The sequence below is a fragment of the Gossypium hirsutum genome, chromosome D03 (assembly GCF_007990345.1).
Source record: "Gossypium hirsutum isolate 1008001.06 chromosome D03, Gossypium_hirsutum_v2.1, whole genome shotgun sequence".
Taxonomy (NCBI): domain Eukaryota; kingdom Viridiplantae; phylum Streptophyta; class Magnoliopsida; order Malvales; family Malvaceae; genus Gossypium; species Gossypium hirsutum.
Genome location: NC_053439.1, coordinates 45,226,247 through 45,246,021, shown reverse-complemented (window position 1 = coordinate 45,246,021; position 19,775 = coordinate 45,226,247). Strand labels below are relative to the sequence as shown.

Below are 19,775 nucleotides of genomic sequence, written 5' to 3'. Positions count from 1 at the left end.
GATAACCGGATTATCACTGAAGTTTTGGGTCCTGAAAGGTATGGTCGGGTTCAATTTCAATGATCTTTTGTTAACCCATCCCAATATTTTGGATCCAGCTCGCAACAATACATACCTTCGGGGAGTTAGGCTCAAGCTGAAGTTTAGAGGTTAAGAGACCAGATCGCTCAAATGCAAGCGACAACAGTTGAGCAAATTACACAACTTAAAGCGGAGGCAGCATCGAGAGAAGCTGAGGTTCAACGAAAGTATGAAGAACTCCAACTGCAGCTTAAAGCAGATGCGGCAGCGAGAGAAGCAGAGCAGTGTAGAAAGTACGATGAACTCCAGCAGCAGCTTCAGAATATGATGAAGATGTTTTAGCAATCGCAAAGCCGCCGTATTAAACTATCGTGTAAATATTTTTATCATTTTGACTTTTAATTATCATTTTAACTTTTAACATTTTTGTAAGAATAAAACGAATTTTATTTTATTTATTGATATTTATTATATATTATTCGTTTAATTTTAAATATTATATAGATTTATTACTTTCGGTTGGTTTAGATTTGGTTTCTTCTGATTTGTTTTTACAGGAGGGCTGAAAATATAGAAAATTTTCTTTTACAAGTCTGCCAAAATTAGTGGCGTTTTTAAAAAAAATGCCACTAAAAGTCATGGTCTTTAGTGGCGTTTGTGGGAAAAGCGCAGCTAAAGGTCATGGTCTTTAGCGGCGTTTGTGGGAAAAGCGCCGCTAAAGGTCATGGTCTTTAGCGGCGTTTGTGGAAAAAGCGCCACTAAAGGTCATGGTCTTTAGCGGCATTTGTGGTAAAAGCATCGCTAAAGATCGTGGTCTATAGCGGCGTTTGTGGTAAAAGCGCCGCTAAAGGTCATGGTCTTTAGCGGCGTTTGGGGGAAAGGTGCCGCTAAAGGTCATGGTATTTAGCGGCGATTGTGGGAAAAGCGCCGCTAAAGGTATTGGTCTTTAGCGGCATTTATTTCTAAAAACGCCGCTAAAGTTAGCGACACTGTCATTAGTGACGTTTTTGGCAGCGCTTCTCAAAGCGCCGCTAAAAGCCTGTTTTGGTGTAGTGTGTCTATTTCATGTTACAATAGTATTTTTAACTTTTTTTATGAACATACGAATTTATATTTTCTAAAATAATTTTAATATTATACATCTAAAATAATGAAAGAAACAAATTATGCTATTGTATCTTTTTTACAAAATTTTAAGTAAACTGCTTCAATTTTAAAATTATTTTAATATATTTTAATTAATCCACATGATCAGCCATGTATCGTACGAGTAAAAAAAACTAGTTCAATCTATAAACTTATATGTTTTTAGTATAAGTTTGTATTGGTTAAATTATTGAATTTGTTGATTTCATTTTTTTACGAGTAAAATGTGAAAGATAAGAAGATAAGGCAAAAAAAATGGAAGATTTTAGGGAATACATGTAATCAGGGGTGAAGTCAGAAAATTTTTTTAGGGGGCCGGAATTAAATTGTAATTTTACGATAGTAAAAAATACAATTTCATCATTTGAATAGTCTATATTTTTATAATTTTTAAAGGATTAAATCAGATTGTTATCATTATTAGGGGGGAAAGTGTAATTTTATCTTTACTAATTTAAAATTTTAAAAGATTTAAATGAAAAAAATTCATTTTAGAGGGGTCGGGGCCCCTACCAGCCCCCTAGATACGCCCATTCATGTAATGCAATAATAAAACAAAAAATTGGATTCAAAAGGAGTGAAGCAGAGAGTAGATAATGGATATGCGAACTTGCATATTTGTTTTTAGATTATGAATGTCCATGATGTTTGTGGGAGGAGTTGAGAGAAGGAAAGGGAATGAAAGTGGTGAAAAGTGAATAAATATGTAAAGGGTAAAGTCAACAAAGAAAAACCCTAAAATTTATTTGGTAGGTAAATTAAGGTTAGTGTAAAATTTCAAATAAAACCCTTTTTTCTCAATATGTTTTTAAATAAGTCCCTAATTATATAGTTCACATATGGGAAAAGATTGTATGATACAAAGACGCCACATTATCTTGTATCCCTTACCAATTATTTAATGCCATTTCAACATCTTTTTCTATGTCATTGACACATCATTTTGGTGATTTTTTTAACCTGAACCCCAAACCATAGATCCTGAACCTTGAACCCTAAACCATGGACCCTGGACCTAGGAACCCTGTACCTTAGACCCAAGGTTTAGGGTCGAGGTTGAGATTAGGGTTCAAAATCCAAGGTCTAGGGTTTAGCATCCAAGGTTCAAGGTTTGGGGTCCAAGGTCGAAGGTTTAAGATTTAGGGTTCAGGGTTCAAGGTCTAGAGTTCAAGGTTTAGGATCGATGTTTCAAGTTAAAAATTACCAAAATGATGTGTCAATGACATGGAAAAAGATGTTGAAATGACATTAAATAATTGGTAAGGGGTACAGGATGATGTGGCATTAAATAATTATATGAAATAGAGATGACACATCATCTTGTATCCCTTACCAATTATTTAATATCATTTCAGCATCTTTTTTCATGCCATTGACACATTATTTAGTAATATTTTTAACTTGAACCCTAAACCCTGGACCCTGGACCCTAAACCTTAGATTCGAAACCCTAAATCAATAATTAAATATAGTGTTTAAAAAATTTGTTATCTAAAAGGATATTGTTTAAAACACAAATTTTACAAAAATATTTTTTAAAAACTTTTATTAATTATATATTAAAATACTTTAAATACTTTTTTTTACAAACATCCTATAGTTTGATAAACAGGATTTTTGTTATAATACAAAAACAAAATAGTTTAAGTTTCCAATAAATTTACCCATTTTATGTGTGATATTCAACCCACTTAATTAATGTAGACCTAACTGTTCCGCCTCAAAATATTATACTAAATTGCGTTGAAATAAATATATTAAATGATTTAAAATAATGTGTAAAATATCTATTCCTATTTTAATATATTTATATGAGGTTGGAGGAAAATTTAAAACAATATGGTTTCATATATAAATGTTGCGTTATTAATTGTTCATTAATATTACCCAAAATGCTTGACACAAACAAAATTACATGATTTGACTTCATTTCACATTATTAATGTTGAAATCTGCTGCTAAAGACATGAATCCTTATTATTATCATCGCCTTTCACATATTTTGACATACTATCTAAATAATATAAAATAATTAAATAAATACTTAAATACGATAAGGACCCTAATATTTATCAATTGGTGGCACCCCTCTCCTACCACCGATGACCTCACCTTTTAAAAAAATAAAAATTTGAGTGCCACCAGATCAATCAGTGGCACCAATATTGCACCGCCAATATACGTTGTATTTTATACGTTTGAAGCAAAAAAAATATTTTTTTATTGGTGCCGCCGATGTGTCAGGCAGCACCTTAATATTTTATAATAAAGTAGGCGACACCAACTGACAGCCTGCCGTCGATGTGACTCGTTGGTCACGGTTCAAGTTCCAATACCCAATAAAATTAATTATATCAATGTTTTTTTCAAGCTTTCGGTTTAAAATATATATTATTTTTATTATTATAAAAGGGGTTGTTTTGTCCCCCTCCCCCCTCCCCCACATTTGAAGGAAGAAAAAAATTTTCAAGCAGCTCAAGAGTTGAAGCTTTCCCCTCACTGGAAATAAGAAACAAAATTGATAAAGGATGAGAAGGATGAACGCGAAAGCGGATCATAAAATTTGTCAAAGTCGCGGATTTGACTTAGGGTTCTAGACGTTCAGAAAGAAACTTGAATTTTGACATAGCCTGAAACGAAATTGAATCCAAGTCAGATAAAATAATTAAAATAAATAACTAAAATAAAATAATAAATTAAAGATTAAGGAAGCGAATAAAAAAGATAAATGAAAAGATAGAACGTGGCGTGTAGAAGTCATAAGAAGCCTTGGAAACACGAAGAATCCACAACCCCCTTCAAGCGGCTCTAATTTCCCCTCCAAGATAGAAACCTTGACAAGAAAAAGTTTGAAGATGATCCCCACAATCTAAAAAGATTGTTAAAACTCTTCTATAAGAAACTCAAGAGAAATTCTTGAAAAGAAAAATTCAGAGAGAATTTATTAACTCAAAAGAGAAATAGAATAATAATCAATTGTCTGAATTGTGTACAATGCAAAGGCCTATATATAAGCTAACTAAATAATTCTAAATAAAACTCTTAAATATACTAGAACTCTAATTTAATCTAAATAAGAAATAGTTTTAAACTAAATTTTTTGTTAACATAAAACTCCTAAATAACTTAAAATACTTAATAATTATAAACAATTCGGAATAAAATAATAATAAAATAATAAGAGAAGATAAATACAATATTGGACTCATATATAATAAAAATTAAGCCTAAAACCCAAACCCAATATGATTTAAATTCGAATTAAAAACTCGAAACTCGTAATTCCTGTCATAATCCCGTTCAGAAATTCTGCTTGCGTAGTCTTCACTAAAACGGTCATAACTTAAGCTCCCGAACTCAAAATTAAGTTATTCAAAATTATTTTTCAAAGCTAAGAGATAGATCTTCAAATGTCATGAAGATATCTTAACCCAAAAATGCCAGGATCCCATCCAAAAAGTCATCACAAGTCTGCTGATTTCCCAAGCCTGAAAATTGGCAGTTTTGGTGATTGAAATTTAATAAATTTCACCCCATCTATGCATGTATAAAAAAGGTTAGTGTATTTAGTTAGTTTTAAGGTTATTTTTTTATTAGTATAATTAGTTATTTTTTTGAGTAGTAGTTTATTTGTGTTAAAAGTGTATTTAGAGTTAAGATTAGTACTAAGATGTTTGGTTGGATTTTTGTAGTTTCAGAAAAAAATAGAGAATCAATTTTTTGTAGCCATTCATTCCGATGGTGTTATTTTAGAAATAATCATTGGTTGTATTTTTAAAACTCGAAAGAAAATAGGAATGAGATTCGATAGGAATATATCCGTCGATGATATGAAAAAGAAGGTCAGTGAAAAATTTCTCGGCGTAATGGAAGGAGGATGACGAAACTATTCTACAAATTTTCAGTTTCGTCAATCCTATCAAATTTACCGAGATGGAACTTCTAAACGATGATGACGTTGAGACAATGGTCGCATTGTATTGCCTGCCAGGGAGGTTGAACATTGAACTGATTTAGTTATTTGCTGAAGACCCGCGTACAGAGGTTCCTACAGCATTCGTCGATAGGAGGTCGTGTGTGCACGGTCTTGACATCGATTTCAGCATTGGATGTTCAGATCAGTACGGTGGTGGATTATAGATACATCGAGTCGTTATTGAAACCTTGCACTTGGTGAAGATGGATCCGATAATAATGATTGTTCTGATCATGAAGGTAAAGATTTTAGTGACACCGATTTAGACGATGTCCTAGATGATATCAACGTCGAAAGACCACATGATGGAAATGATCACACCCCTTCAGTCAGACACTCGAGTCGTGTCATCGTCATACGCAATGATCCCGAGGCCCATATGTCGATTATCGATCCCGATGCTGTGCATGCTTCCGAGTACCCAGACAAAATACCTGCTCACCTGATGCTAGTAGATCCTTAATTGGAAAAGTTGTTCGTGGGTCAAAGATTTGCGAGCAAAGACGAGTGTGTCGATGCCGTCAAGCGCATACTTTATATGATTGTCTATGTGGTGTCTTCTGTTAGGCCTATGTAGCGTAAATTGTCAGAGATGTTTAGTAAGATCTGAATCTAAATGTCTATATCTATTGTAAGGTATGGGTAAATTCTTTTAGTTCTGCAATAAGTAAAGCTAAGGTGAAGTATTTATATGTTCTAGGTTATGATGGACTAAGTCTTAAGGGTTTTCCATGAAAAAAAAAGATGTGTATATGAATGTCAATAAAGGTATCTATTATGATGATCTGTAAATATGGAAAGTGAGGGGTATTGTATCTTCTTCTAAAATTATTCTAAACCAGAGTTAATGTTATCTTGATTTATGGGATTTTGATATATCATGTCATGGAATTCGTCAGATTGGTCTACGCAATGATTTTTAGTAAGGATATGTGTGGTACTAAATCGGGATATGGCTAAGTATGAATTTATAGTATTATATTATACATAAGTATTCGCCAAACATATATAAGTATCCACTCGTGATAAATGTCGGTGAACAATTATTGAGATAAGAATATGGGTTAAGGCATGGATTGTTGGAAGTGTTTTTTTTTAAGAGTATATTTTGTTAAGAAAGTATTATGGGACAAGAGATTTATGAAACAATTGGAAGGATTCTCTAATTAATTAGATATGAAAGATTAAGTATAACAAGGGTATCATAATTAACATATACGGGAGTGATAAGACCATATGGTATTACCAGAAGTAAATGATACATACTAGTAGTCGACTCATAGAAATTCCTACAATATTGTAAAGCATCCATCAAGGTACGGTTCATGAGCTCACTAAGTACTCTTGTACTTGCAATATTTGTTATTTCTTTTCAGGAGATTGAAGAGATTTTGCTTGGAGGGACAACGCCAGGAGTACGCGCCGAGTTGGTAGCGATGAGGGCTATTATGCATATAGTGGAATTGTGGTGTAGTATTGGAATATGCCCTTCTAATTTGTTTTTGATAAACTTCTATTTTGTAAAATATATTTGATTCGAGTTTGTTGTAATTAAATATATTTTAAACACATCCATTGTTTTGTTGTAATAAGCATTTAATTAAAATGTCACATTACATGCTTTAAAGAAATAGGCAATTTGTAAATTATTTTTGTTAGTGTTTGAGTTTTGTGTGGTAACACTCGAATCCGAACCTAGTGAATCAGGTCGGGTTTGGGGAGTTACATAACACATGCTTAATAAGGTACCAATTTTGGCGTTGTGAGAGTGCTAAACCTTCCTTGTGCGTAACCGACTCCCGAACCAAAATTCTCTTTGGACTTTAACGTAGATTCATAATTGTTTTTTTTAAAGAACTTTAATTTTTTTTCCTAAAGATGATTTTACTAGTATCCAATCACACTTAGCTAAAAAAAAGTTCGATGACGATTTTTTTTTAATTTAAAGTCTTCGTTTTTTATAAAACCTCTTGTTTTCTCTAAATCAAAATTTCTATAATTTATTAATAATTTATTAAGTTGATTATTTCAACTAGAAAATTGGTCACTGCAAGTTAATTTTAAAATAGAGTTATTACTTGAATAGAACTCTAAGTATAAAATGTAGGGAAAAATGTTGTGGTTATAATTTACCATTATTAGTTTAAAAAGTTGGCATAGACAAAAGTTGTGCTAATTTTAATTATGTAAAATAGAGTTATTATTTGAATAAAATTTTAAGCATCTTAATTATCATTTTATTAAATTTAGAGTTAATTATGAAAATTAGTTATTATTTTTAATAATGTTACTTTGCATTAAGTATATAAAGTTCTACAATAAATTATCAGACGAAATAAAATTACTGAAATTTTTTTTATTGGTTCTTCTTAGAGAGAAAAATGCTCTGTTTTGTTTGACCCATGCGTCCAACAAAAACAAGCTATTACACAATTAAAAATTCCAATTAAATTAATATTTTTTACTATTTAAATATTCAAATTAATTAGAAAATATAATTTAATAATTTAAATGATATATTAATTATTTAATTAAATTAAATAGTAATATTAAATGGAGTTAATATAAATTTAATAGAATAAGGATAAAATTTAATAGTAATAAAATTTTGAATCCTAAAATAATAATAATAAATAAACAGATTGCTCCATTGATTATTTAATTGAAGCAGTTGCTTAAGTTCTTTGATCTTGATCAACATATTGAGAGCTTTAAATATCTCTAGGAATTGATCATGCCCGAGCCAACCAGTCAGGTCTGAAGGCCGAAAAATGGGTTGAAATAAAATAATGAGTCACATTTTCTAAACGGACTAGGCCTCACGTAACTTTTTTGGTCTAAATTCAGCCCGACATGAATTTGTAAAAAAATAAAATAAAATAAAATCTCTTGCTTGTTGTTGTTGTTTTCACTACTTTTGCTACTGTTTTGTCACTATATTGGTGTCATTCGCTATTATATTGTTACTATTTTATTTTTATTGTTTGGATATTATATAACTCTTTTTTTTATTGTTAATTTTGTTATTATTTAGAGGTATTTGCTTATTAAGTTGCACCTATCTTAATGTTATTTAAATAGGAAAATTTTTATTTTAACGTTTTTAGTGTATTTGATGTATTATTTTTTTAAACTTGTTTTTAATGTAAAATAATAATATAAAAAATTTAACACGTGTGGGTCAGGCCGGACTCAAATTTTAACATTTTTATTTAGGTCTAGTTTAAGTAAATTTTAGGCTCATTTTTTGGACCAAACTAGACCTAAAAACGAGCCTAAAATTCTATTGAGGCCTGGTCCAAACCTAACCTGACCCATAATCACCTCTAAATCTCTTATGTACGAGAATATATAGTAAAAGGACCCCAAACAAAACAAGAGCATCCCCCCACCCCCAAGAAGATGATGATATGGGGCATTGCAGTAGAAGAAAAAACCCATTTTATGTTTTGTCAATGCAGGTAAACTGTCTCTAACCACTTCTTCTTTCTCATTTTCTTTGGATGAGGATCAGCTTCACTTACAAGCTAAATTAGAGTGTGTAATAGGGTGACCTTAGGAGATTAGCAAGGCCTTCCCTCCCTAAGTATGAAAATATTCATTCCTACTCCGATTACCATGACTAATGTTTTACCTTGATTTCATTGGGTAAAATATTTAAAACCATTTATATCATTGTCATGGTTAACCGAGTTTGTACTTAATGATGGAGTCTGAAATTTTTTTTTTGGACTGAAATTAAATTGTATATTTCGTAAAAAATACAATTTTATCATTTTAATAGCCTATATTTTTATGAGTTTTAAAAGATTAAATCAAATTTTATCATTTTAGGGGAGGGTAAAGCACAATTTTATTATTAATTTAAAATTTTATAAATTATAAAGAATCTAAATTAAAATTTATTATTTTAGGGGATCATGATCCCTAAATCTCTATTATGCACCGTCACTGTGGTGCCATGACAAGAAAACTTGTTATTAAAATAAAATTTGGTTGACAACAAGTACTGTGCTTCATTTCTAGATAACCCATTTCCCCTTTCCTTATAGAAACAAACAAAAAAAAAGTTTAAAATGAGAAGGAAAAAAATTTAGCCAATGAGGGTAGATAAATCAATAGAATAATAGCTAGCAAATGTAAGTCATTGCATGGTTTTCGTGTAAATTCTGTGGCATAAATAAATTCCTATCAACCGAAACAATAAATATTGCCATGAACGAACATTTCCCAACAACTCTTCCTACACCTTTCTAGTTTCATCACTTTAAAAATAACTTCATTTTTATTCATCCCTCTCATAAAACAATCTCAACTTCAACTGTGTCTACTTCCAATACTGTTAATAGCAGTATGGAAACCCTTCCATTTGTCTTCAGCTTAGCTGCTGCAATATTTGCTTATGCACTTTGGTTCCATATCCTAGCCAGGAGGTTAACCGGTCCGAGAGTGTGGCCTCTAGTCGGTAGCCTACCATCTCTTTTCGAGAACCGGAGGCGGATCCATGATTGGATGGCTAGTAACCTTCGAGCAACTGGTGGCTTAGCCACGTATCAAACATGTACTATTGCTCTTCCTTTCTTGGCTTGGAAGCAAGGGCTCTATACTGTCACTTGTCACCCTAAAAACATTGAGCATATCCTCAAGACAAGGTTCGATAACTACCCAAAAGGGCCCAATTGGCAAGCTGCATTTCATGATCTTTTGGGGCAAGGGATCTTCAATAGTGATGGAGAGACATGGCTCATACAAAGGAAAACAGCAGCTCTTGAGTTCACAACCCGGACGCTCAGGCAAGCCATGGCTCGTTGGGTGAACCGGACCATCAAGGATCGGTTATGGCATATTTTGGATAGAGCATCCATTGAGAAGAAATCAGTGGACTTGCAGGACTTGTTGCTTCGGTTAACGTTTGACAATATTTGTGGCCTTACCTTTGGTAAGGACCCCAAAACACTCTCTCCTGAGTTACCTGAGAACTCATTTGCTGTTGCTTTCGATACAGCCACAGAAGCAACTCTCTATAGGTTTTTATACCCTGGTCTTCTATGGAGATTGGAGAAGATTTTGGGGATTGGAGTGGAGAAAAGATTGAAGCGTAGCCTCCAAATTGTCGAGAACTACATGAACGATGCCGTTGAAGCAAGAAAGGAAGCTCCATCAGATGATCTACTGTCCCGTTTTATGAAGAAGAGAGATGCTGAGGGCAACCTCTGTACAAGTGATGTTCTCCAACACATTGCTCTAAACTTCGTCCTGGCCGGTAGGGACACCTCTTCCGTGGCCCTCAGCTGGTTCTTCTGGCTCGTCATGAACCATCTGGAGATTGAGCAAAAGATCATCGACGAAATATCAACAGTTCTCCAGGAGTCACGTGGTGAAGATTGCAAGAAATGGCTTAAAGAGCCTCTGGTGTTCGATGAAGCAGACAAATTGATATATCTGAAAGCAGCACTAGCTGAAACACTGCGTTTATACCCCTCAGTTCCAGAGGACTTCAAGTATGTTGTTGAAGATGATGTCTTACCGGATGGCACGTTCGTGCCTGCCGGCTCAACTGTGACATATTCAATATATTCAGTTGGAAGAATGAAGACTATATGGGGAGAAGATTGCATGGAGTTCAGGCCTGAAAGGTGGATATCACCAGAAGGTGACAAATTCAACACACCAAAGGATGGTTACAAATTTGTAGCATTCAATGCAGGACCACGGACTTGCTTGGGGAAAGACTTGGCTTACCTACAAATGAAGTCCGTGGCCTCCGCGGTTCTACTCCGTTACCGGCTTTCGCTGGTACCTGGACACAGGGTAGAGCAGAAGATGTCTCTCACTCTGTTCATGAAGCAAGGCCTTCGTGTTTACTTGCAGCCGCGCAAACTTCCATAGATGACGGGGGCTCATTTGTGTTACTAAATTTTATACTTTGTTCAAGTGGGGTTTTGGTGGTTTATATCTTTGTTATGTTACATTTTCATATCAGTTGATATATATTTTCATATGCTTATGTAATAACAAATCACAAAGTACAATCTATTGGACAAGTAGATTTGTTACAATGAAAATTTGATTTGTTAGGATTGAATATAACATTTAGAGAAATTACAGTGTGTGGTCTGTTTGCTATACAAATAAATTCTTCCGCCAGTAAGAAATCTACCAGCTTTGCAATTTTGAGAGCTATGCCTATTAACAGTGTTGGAATTTAAAATTTTCGGCTCCATTCTTGGCAATACGAAAATGGCCAGTAGCTCAAGTCCAAAAATGGGTATTTAGACCTCTCCTCCATAACCAATTCATGCTTTTCATCTTTGTTCCTCATTCAATTAATTGACTCTTTGAATTAGCTCGAGCACATTGAGGCTTGAGCTAACTCATGCTAAACATCTAAATATCTGAGTCAGTCCAGTATTTTCTCACCAGTTGAAAAGAGGTTCCAGACCACGGTTCCAACCAAGTATAGCCCAACCGAAACCTCGAAGACATTGTCCCAAGAACCTGAGAATGTTCAATATTAAGAAATGCATAGATATTACCATATGTAAAGATTCAATCACCATTAATGGGGGGGGGGGGGAAGGCAATGTTCTATCTAACATAAAGTGCTCACACAAGCAGACATGGAATATGATTCTATCAGAAAAAATCCAACCGACCTCACTGGATGTTTGGAAAACAGTTTTATTTTATCACTCATTTTCCGGGTTAAAGCAAATACAGCATGATCAAGTTAAGAATCATGAGGGAAAAGGTATTGTATAGGAGCAACTCTACCATTTTTATTGTAAGATTTCATTAGTAGGTAAACTTACAAAGGTGAGTTAAATTTTTTGAGCAAATCCGATATCATATAAGCCATGATTCATTCACTTCCACTGGGCACATATTTCTACTTCATTACATATTATCCGCTAGAAAGATCAAGCACTGACTTCTTACCATGTTGCAGAATGTAACCAGTTGCGGCTGTTCCAAAGACCCCAGCTAGTACTCCAGCAGTGTTGGACAAACCAAGTAATACACCCTGCAAAGAACATATAAAAATATAAGAAAGGAGAACCGTCACTTCTCCAAGCAAGGTTAAGAGGAGAGCTATGTCGAGAATGGAACATAACACACTCCTTTAGCAGTGTTTTGAGTTTAAAATGCCAATGCAACAGCAAACATTGGTGGTTAGGGGAAGCTTATTTAGATGATAAAATCTATTCCCAGCCATTGGAGTAACCTTCCTTGTTTATTGAAGCATACTTTTGGAGAACAAACCTAGGACATCAAAAATAGAAAAGAAGTAAAACTTACTGAATATCGAGGGGCAATATCTTGATGGTTTGAATAAAGGCCAGACTGTGAAAATGCATCAGTTCCCTATTCAAGAAAACAAAATTGAAATTAGATCCGCCAGTTGCACATAGTTGATTCACGCAAATAGTTTTATTTCAATTACAATGGGGGAAAACAGTAGTAGGCATAGAGCTATTAGCGTAAACCAGAACTAGCTGAGAACAAACTGGAGAGAGGGATGTGTTTCATAAAATGAAAACTGTTGGTAGAGTAACTAAGCTACCAATGCCAAAGTCGAAATTTGAGGAATATAGAACGCAGGATAGCTAAACAAAAGCAACATTAAAGCTACGTCTCAAAGTTTCATAAGAGACAAACCTGACTGCATGCCATACACAAAACTGCCATAGCAGGAGAATTGACATGGCTCAACTGAGTTAGGAAGAAAGCAGGGCCAAGAAACCCAATGGATTGCATAATCTGTAATACACGGTAACAATAAACTTAAACAGACTGTTTAATTTAGGGGGGAAAAATTCAACTGAACTTTATAGCAACGGAAAAATTGGGCAGAAGAAGAAGAAAGAGCATGCATATACATATATAGGCATGTGAGAGAGAGTATTAAATATGCAAGAGAATCAACGTCATTGGTTGACTAAAATTTTTTAAAAAAATTGCATCATGTGGGTTGCTCTTGACGAATGCATAAAGGACTATTAAGGAAAAGATATTTAAAGAAAATTGCATTATCAAAGAAGAACAATGAAAACTTCATAATAGGCATCATGGCAATTTGTTTGAGGAAAATGAAAATTAATAATACCTTGCGAACAGTTGTCACAGATAAGCCTTTGCTCACAAGTGTATCTGCAATCCATCCTCCAAGATTTGCAGAAAATGCCATCGTAAGCCAGGGTAAAACGCAAATGAGCCCTGAATCTGTGAGGTTGAACTTCAGGACCTATAGATATGTAACAAAATATTTTCTTAAAACCATGATTGGAAGGAGAAACATTTCTTCTTTAACAATTGTCAAAAGAAGCATCAGGACATAATGCCATCGGCGCTTCAGTTCAGGTTTCAAAAAATGGGAAAGAAAAAAAGGTTCTTTCATAGATTTTCCAACAAGCCACAATGTAGTTAAGATACGAAGATAGTAGATTTCAATTTTTTGAGGATGCTTATTAAGCATGTTGAATGCTATGCTTGCAAGAACAACAACAGTGTCCATCATAAAGATGAAAACACTTACTTGATGATAGTACGTAGGCATCCATGTTAAGAGAATAAACGTTCCCCAGTTGTGACAGAAATGGGACACTATAAGGGCCCATACAGGTGGTTTTGACAAGATTAACTTCCAAGGTATTGTTTTAACTGGCTGCTTGGAAATACAGTTGGTAACAATAAGCTTTTTCTCTTGGGGCAGAAGTTCAGGATCCTCAATAGGTGAACTGTAAGCCTGCAGAACAAAGAAGAAAATTATGGCATTGGGAAGATATTTTCAATTAAAATAAAACACTCCCCCCCCCAAAAAAAAAAATTGTATTTAAATTGTGTGCTTCGTTTTCATATAATACTAATTAATTTAGAATTTGAGAAACATTAGCATCTGTAACCAACCATGTCAAAGGCAGCATTTACCTTATTTAGCCATAAAGCAAACCAGACTGTCCCCAAAGAGCCGAAGGAGTAAAACACCGACGGCCATCCAAACTGATGTATCAAGAATGGTGAAAATGCCAAACCAGTAACTGAGCCAAGATACATTCCACTATACACCAATGCTAATGATCTACTCCTTTCAGCAACAGGAACCCATTTGGATAAAATATTATTCATGGCAGGCATGGCAACACCCTGAGAACAAAACCAAACTAAATCAATACCTTGGCCATATACAGCAGCAAAAATTTAAAAATTCTTAGTTAAAATTTCAATGAGTTGATTAATTTTTTCTAGAATACTAGTAGTAAAAGAAGCAACCTCGCCAATTCCCATGAAAGCACGAACGACAAGTAGAAATGGCAACCCCAATTTAGCTGCAACAGGAGTAAGAGCAGTAGCAATGGACCACCAAACTACACCAAAGCCTAAAACCGTCTTCCCACCTACAGTGTCTGCCCATATGCCACCAGCAATCTGTCATTAATTACAACATAATTAGCAAGAAAAACCCACAAAATTTTATACTTTAGTTTAACTGAAAACCAAGATTTCATCTCATAAATAAACCATTAAAAAGGGTTTTTTTTAAAAAAAAAGGTAATACCTGAGTGAGGAGATAACCCCAGAAAAAGGATGACTGTATTAAACCAACAGTTGCTGGGTTCCAATTGAACTCAGCTGACATGGGAAGTATAGCAATGCTCATATTTACCTGCCAATCAAGAGCTGTTTAAGGTTGATAGTGCAAAGAAGAACAAACCTTTAGCTGAATTAAATCACTCCTAATTATTATTATTATAGTAACTATGAAACTAATGGTCATTTTCAAAGCTATTGCCTTTCCTCCAAGAACCAAAGCAAAGAAAAAAAAGGCTTACTCGATCCATATTACACAGCAAAAAGGCTGAAAAACACAAAATAACGATGACCCAACGTTTGGGGAACTGTTCCCACCAAGGAACTGCACTATCCAAATCATCCTCACTCGCAACGGCATCGCTTAATGAATCTCCGAACTTAACCAATTCTCTGAGGGAGTCGGCGATTTCTCTGACGTCCGCGTATACTTTCCCGCTTCTTCTCCTTCCTTCAGTAGCTGAAAGACGGGAAAGGCGGCAGCCATGGGGAGAGTTGACGGGGGACCGGATCAGACATCTGGTCGGGTTGGGCTTGGCCCTGGTAGAGATGGTTTCGGGTGGGGATTTGGGGAAGTTAGAGGAGGAGAGAAGAGCTCTGAAGCTCATGGCAACCTTTTGAGTTTCACCACTTCACAAAGAGAGGGAAGGGACTGATTTTTTATGGTTGATTGGAGAGAGAACAGGGAGCGATATTTAATGGGAATGGTCGGAGATTTGACACGTGTACTTTTGTTGGATTAACTGAAAACGGCTTTGGGATTTTATTTTTCATCTTAGACTTGGATTGGGCTTTTAAAAAACTGAAACTACAATAGGCTATTTAAGAATAGGAAACCCAGATCCAACATCATTAGGGCAGGTTTGGTTCGTCGTAATAAAATAAAACTGTAATATAATAGAGTTGTAATGAAATAGAGCTATAATGAAATAGAACTGTAATAAATAATTCAATTGTTTAGTTGAATAGATTGGAATAAAACTGTAATAATATTCTTGTGTTTGGTTGAATAAAATGATACTGTAATAGTATAATAAAAAATGTTGAAATGACTAGAGTACCCTTAATAAATTTATTTTAAGTACATAATTATTGTTATTAAATTTTACTAAGATTATTATTAAAATAATAAATAATTTAATCATATTTTAATATAATTATTACTAAATATAATTAAATAAAAATAAAAATATATAATTTAATAACATTCTTAATATAATTTTTATTAAAATATGAATTAATAAAAATCATAACACAATCTCATGGGATCATAGTCGCCAAAATTACAAATATTGATCCAAAAGCAATAATTATTCTCATTTTTATATATATGAAAAATATCAAACATTTATACACTAAACAAACCCATGTTTTAACTTCTCTATGAGACTACCCTAACCATGCAAAATGGATTCCACCATAAAGTGTTGGAGACATTGGAGATATAAATTACATTGGCAGCCAACCAAGTCATCACCAAAGTTAGATCAACCAATGTGTCAATGAACAATAACAAAGCATAATAAAAGGTAGTATACCACATAAGGAATAGGAGGATATGGGAGAATTGCTTTTTAAAGTTTCAGCAGTGGATAAATATTTGAATTATTGAACAACAGTGGATTAATTTACACAAACATCCATGGAAAGTAATGACAAAAAGGGGTAAGTAGGAATTTTTCCACATGTTCCCCGGCTCTGTCGTAGCAAGTATGCAGGGCATAATATGTGCCTAAAGATCTGCTTTTTCGGCGATTTCCTCGTCATCCGAGGCAGCATATTTATCTTCACTCAGTTTTTTGTCACTTCACTTCACTTCTTCTGTTCCTACAATATATTCAGACTTGACATATTTCTCACAGTATTCTGGTACACGAAAAGATTCATAACTTATAAGCATTCTAGGAATAAGAAAAAAAAAAGGCATCCTTAAAATGCCATTACAAAAAGAAGACATGAAATGTATGCTGCAGATTGATTAGAACCAGATTTTGAAAGTGCATCAACCATAACTTGATCTAATGTTTCCTTGGCCACAGTATCTATAATGTACAGAAAATTGACATCTAGAACAATGGCATAAACTAACAGTATGCTGCAGATCGATTGCAAAAAAAAAGACATGAAATGTATGCTGCAGATCGATTAAAACCAGATTTTGAAAGTGCATCAGCCATAACTTGATCTAATGTTTCCCTGGCCACAGTATCTGTAATGTACAGAAAATTGACATCTAAAACAATGGCATGAACTAACAATATGTCTATTTTAGAGCCAAAAATAGAAGAAATAAACAACAAAAACTAAAAAGCTATCTCAACAAGATTAAAAAATGAGCACCAGGAAGTGCAAATGGTCGTGTGCACGAGTAGAAAGGAGCAAGCTCCCTCAAAATCTGATCAAATTAAAGCTTTAATAAAACACCTAATCTAGTTCCAATCAATTTGCAACTTCATCAAAACATCATAAACATCGTAAACTGGCAACTTCATCAAACAAACACAGACAGTTCTATTCCACATCCACTTCCCATATATATATTTAAGTTTTCTTTATTTTCAGGGGAAAAATAAAACTAATTAGTGTCCAAAAGTAAATCTAAAAGCTAAACCATACAAAACCATAATTTAGTTTTAATCCATTATTTCATAATCATAGCTTAAATCATTATTCATATCTAATTATTATTCTAATTCGCTTTGCAAGTACCATATTTTAAGAGTTATAGTTTGATTAAATTTTATATATTATAACTTTGATTTCCATAAATTATGAAATTGGCTTTCATGGGAGCCATTAACGCTCTTTCCCATCGCTTCCTTTCTGCCACATTCTCACCATATTAAAAAAATAAACAACAAAAACTAGATGGTAAAGTGCTGCTTTTATCTTATCCAGCAAATGAATGATAATTCGTGTAACCACAATCAAATATCAAAATGCATTTCATGCACTATCTAATCCTCTTTTTCACTAGTTCTTTAGAAGTTTCTAATGAAGAGACAACTTCAGTATTTTCACATAATCATGTTGCCAATAAAAGCAAAATACTGCTTTTTTTTCTTCACAAAATGTTAATCTTCGTTGCTTTAATTATTTGAATATGAAACTATTTCTGTTAATGCATGAAAATTTTATTGTCTTTGACTTCCAACAAAGAAAAATAAAGATGAGAACCTAAAGCTTAAAAATAACAATAAATAGAAAAAATTCAAAGAGAGAGTGAAATTATCGTCGACGTTGTGACGATTGGAGCAGCTAGCGATGGCATGGGCGAGAACAGGAAGAGGGTCGGGAAGGGCTTTGGAGAAAGGCATAATTGAGATACAAATGTAGACAGTACAAGTGGTTCCACCATCCAATCTTAAAATAACCAGCAAGTTTGTTGCCACTGCCACTTCGTACTCGAAGTCCCAGATTTCCCCATTCTGATATCTCTTGATTCCTTTTTCATGACTCTAACTACCAAAAAGTTCAAATAGGGGAAATAAAAAATGCTGTGAAAAATCCAAAAAAGAAAAGAAGAAGAAAGAAAAAAAAAGGTTGCAACTCTGCAACTAAAGGGTTTTATTGACTTAAAAGGTGAAGAAAAAGAAGAAAGAATGAAGAATAGTTTGACCTAGGTCTTTTCTTCAATCAAAGGGAAAAAGGGAAACATAGAGATGAGACAAAAAAAAGTTACCCGTGAACCGGGGGAGAAGATGATGGTTCTAGTGCTTCTTCATTCTTTAGGTAAAGGTGAGGGCAAAAATTGAAGAGGGGGAAAAATTTTACTTCACGCAGGAATGAATGGCTATTCAATGGTGAGGGAAGGGAAAAGATATTCAGCCTTTTCTTGTAATATACCCTGAATAGATTCAGGATATAATAGCATTACAGCCAACAAAACTAATGTTTGGTGGTGGTCTCGTCGAATTGGGCTGGAATCTATTCATAAGCCCCCCAACCAAACATGTTCTTAGTTTTTGCACCAATTTTGGTTTGCTATTTAAACTTCAAAATATTTTAATTAAATTCTCTACATATTAATATTGTATCAATTAGGTCATTCTATTAATTTAACTGCCGAGTTAAGTGTCCATTTAAATTTGACATGGATTATACTTTGTCATTCAGTAATAGTTACTGACCCAAGACCCAGATATGCGTCGAGTCGCCAACCTGCGACCCGAGCAAAACCTATCATATAGATGCATATGAGACATACAGCAAGAGGACAGCTAGGGGAGCTCGCGATATTAGCTCACGAGAGTTATAGGGAGCTCGAGGCATCGACTCAATTGAGTTAAAGGGAGCTCGCAGGAGTCAAAAAGAGTTCACGATCCCAACTCTCATACACTCAAGGAGTTTGCATGGAAAGGACCATGAACTCTAGCATACAACTTGAAATGATACACATGTCCAACATGCTCAAAGCTTACTCAGAGTGTTAGTCTTATGAATAGTGGGGTTAAGTCATGAATAGTGGAGTCAAATCATGAACAGTGATAATATGTATAAATACACAAATGTTTCTTTTAATGAGACACATAGAAAATTACTCAACAATTGGTGCGATAAGCGTGGATGAACTTCTAATCATCAGATTTTTCAGTTTTCCAATTTTCTATAATTTCAAAGTAGAAAACGGCTCACCCAAACAAGAACTTTCCCCTCCATCTCTCTTCTGAACAACCTGGAGTATCAGGTTTAGGCAGTCAACCTAACAAGGCAGACTTTTTCGCCGGATGGTTTGCCAATAGACCGAAAAACTTTACAATGTGCTCATCAAGGAGTTTCCGGTCCTTTAAACCTGAATGATGAGTATGAGGTCAAGGATTCAGGATTGAAGAAATACCACTCAATTGCAACCCAGTTGCTAACAGGGTTTAATAAGATACAAGTAAAACAAGTCCCAAGGAGCAATAACACACGAGTAGATGTTTTATCCAAGCTAGCATTTTCCATTATCATCGAGTAAAGGGGAAAGATTTTGTTGGAGCACAAGAAAGCCCCAAGTTGCGATACACTCCAAGTATTTGTTGTAGATCAAGAAGACATATGG

At 34.2% G+C, this 19,775-nt stretch overlaps 2 protein-coding genes and 1 long non-coding RNA gene across 3 annotated transcripts; 1 reads left to right on the top strand and 2 right to left on the bottom strand.

Moving 5' to 3' along the window:
- The first annotated feature begins 9,279 nt into the window (after positions 1-9,279).
- LOC107928745 (cytochrome P450 86A1) lies at positions 9,280-11,208 on the top strand. The gene has a single exon (XM_016860000.2). The coding sequence runs from the start codon at positions 9,497-9,499 to the stop codon at positions 11,030-11,032; it is 1,536 nt and encodes a 511-aa protein (XP_016715489.1). The 5' UTR covers positions 9,280-9,496; the 3' UTR covers positions 11,033-11,208.
- On the bottom strand, positions 11,193-15,394 carry LOC107928744 (sodium-dependent phosphate transport protein 1, chloroplastic). The gene is made up of 10 exons (XM_016859999.2): positions 14,974-15,394; positions 14,700-14,807; positions 14,414-14,569; positions 14,072-14,287; positions 13,680-13,889; positions 13,251-13,388; positions 12,803-12,904; positions 12,443-12,508; positions 12,083-12,167; positions 11,193-11,641 (listed from the first exon to the last, which is right to left on the bottom strand). Exons 1-10 carry the CDS (start codon positions 15,337-15,339, stop codon positions 11,544-11,546), a joined length of 1,545 nt encoding a protein of 514 aa, XP_016715488.1. The 5' UTR covers positions 15,340-15,394; the 3' UTR covers positions 11,193-11,543.
- Positions 15,395-16,298: 904 nt separating this feature from the next.
- LOC107928746 (uncharacterized) lies at positions 16,299-18,657 on the bottom strand. Its single transcript, XR_001692704.2, has 2 exons — positions 18,414-18,657; positions 16,299-18,193 (listed from the first exon to the last, which is right to left on the bottom strand). It is a non-coding gene; the product is annotated as an uncharacterized lncRNA (long non-coding RNA).
- Positions 18,658-19,775: the final 1,118 nt, after the last annotated feature.

Bases quoted from the DNA above. Each gene is read 5' to 3' on its own strand.
- LOC107928745 (XM_016860000.2), top strand. From the start codon at position 9,497: ATGGAAACCCTTCCATTTGTCTTCAGCTTAGCTGCTGCAATATTTGCT.
- LOC107928744 (XM_016859999.2), bottom strand. From the start codon at position 15,339: ATGAGCTTCAGAGCTCTTCTCTCCTCCTCTAACTTCCCCAAATCCCCA. The intron at 12,905-13,250 runs GTATTATTAATT...CGTGTATTACAG, and splicing joins CTGTGACAACTGTTCGCAAG to ATTATGCAATCCATTGGGTT. The intron at 11,642-12,082 runs GTAAGAAGTCAG...GAACATTCTCAG, and splicing joins TGGTTACATTCTGCAACATG to GTTCTTGGGACAATGTCTTC.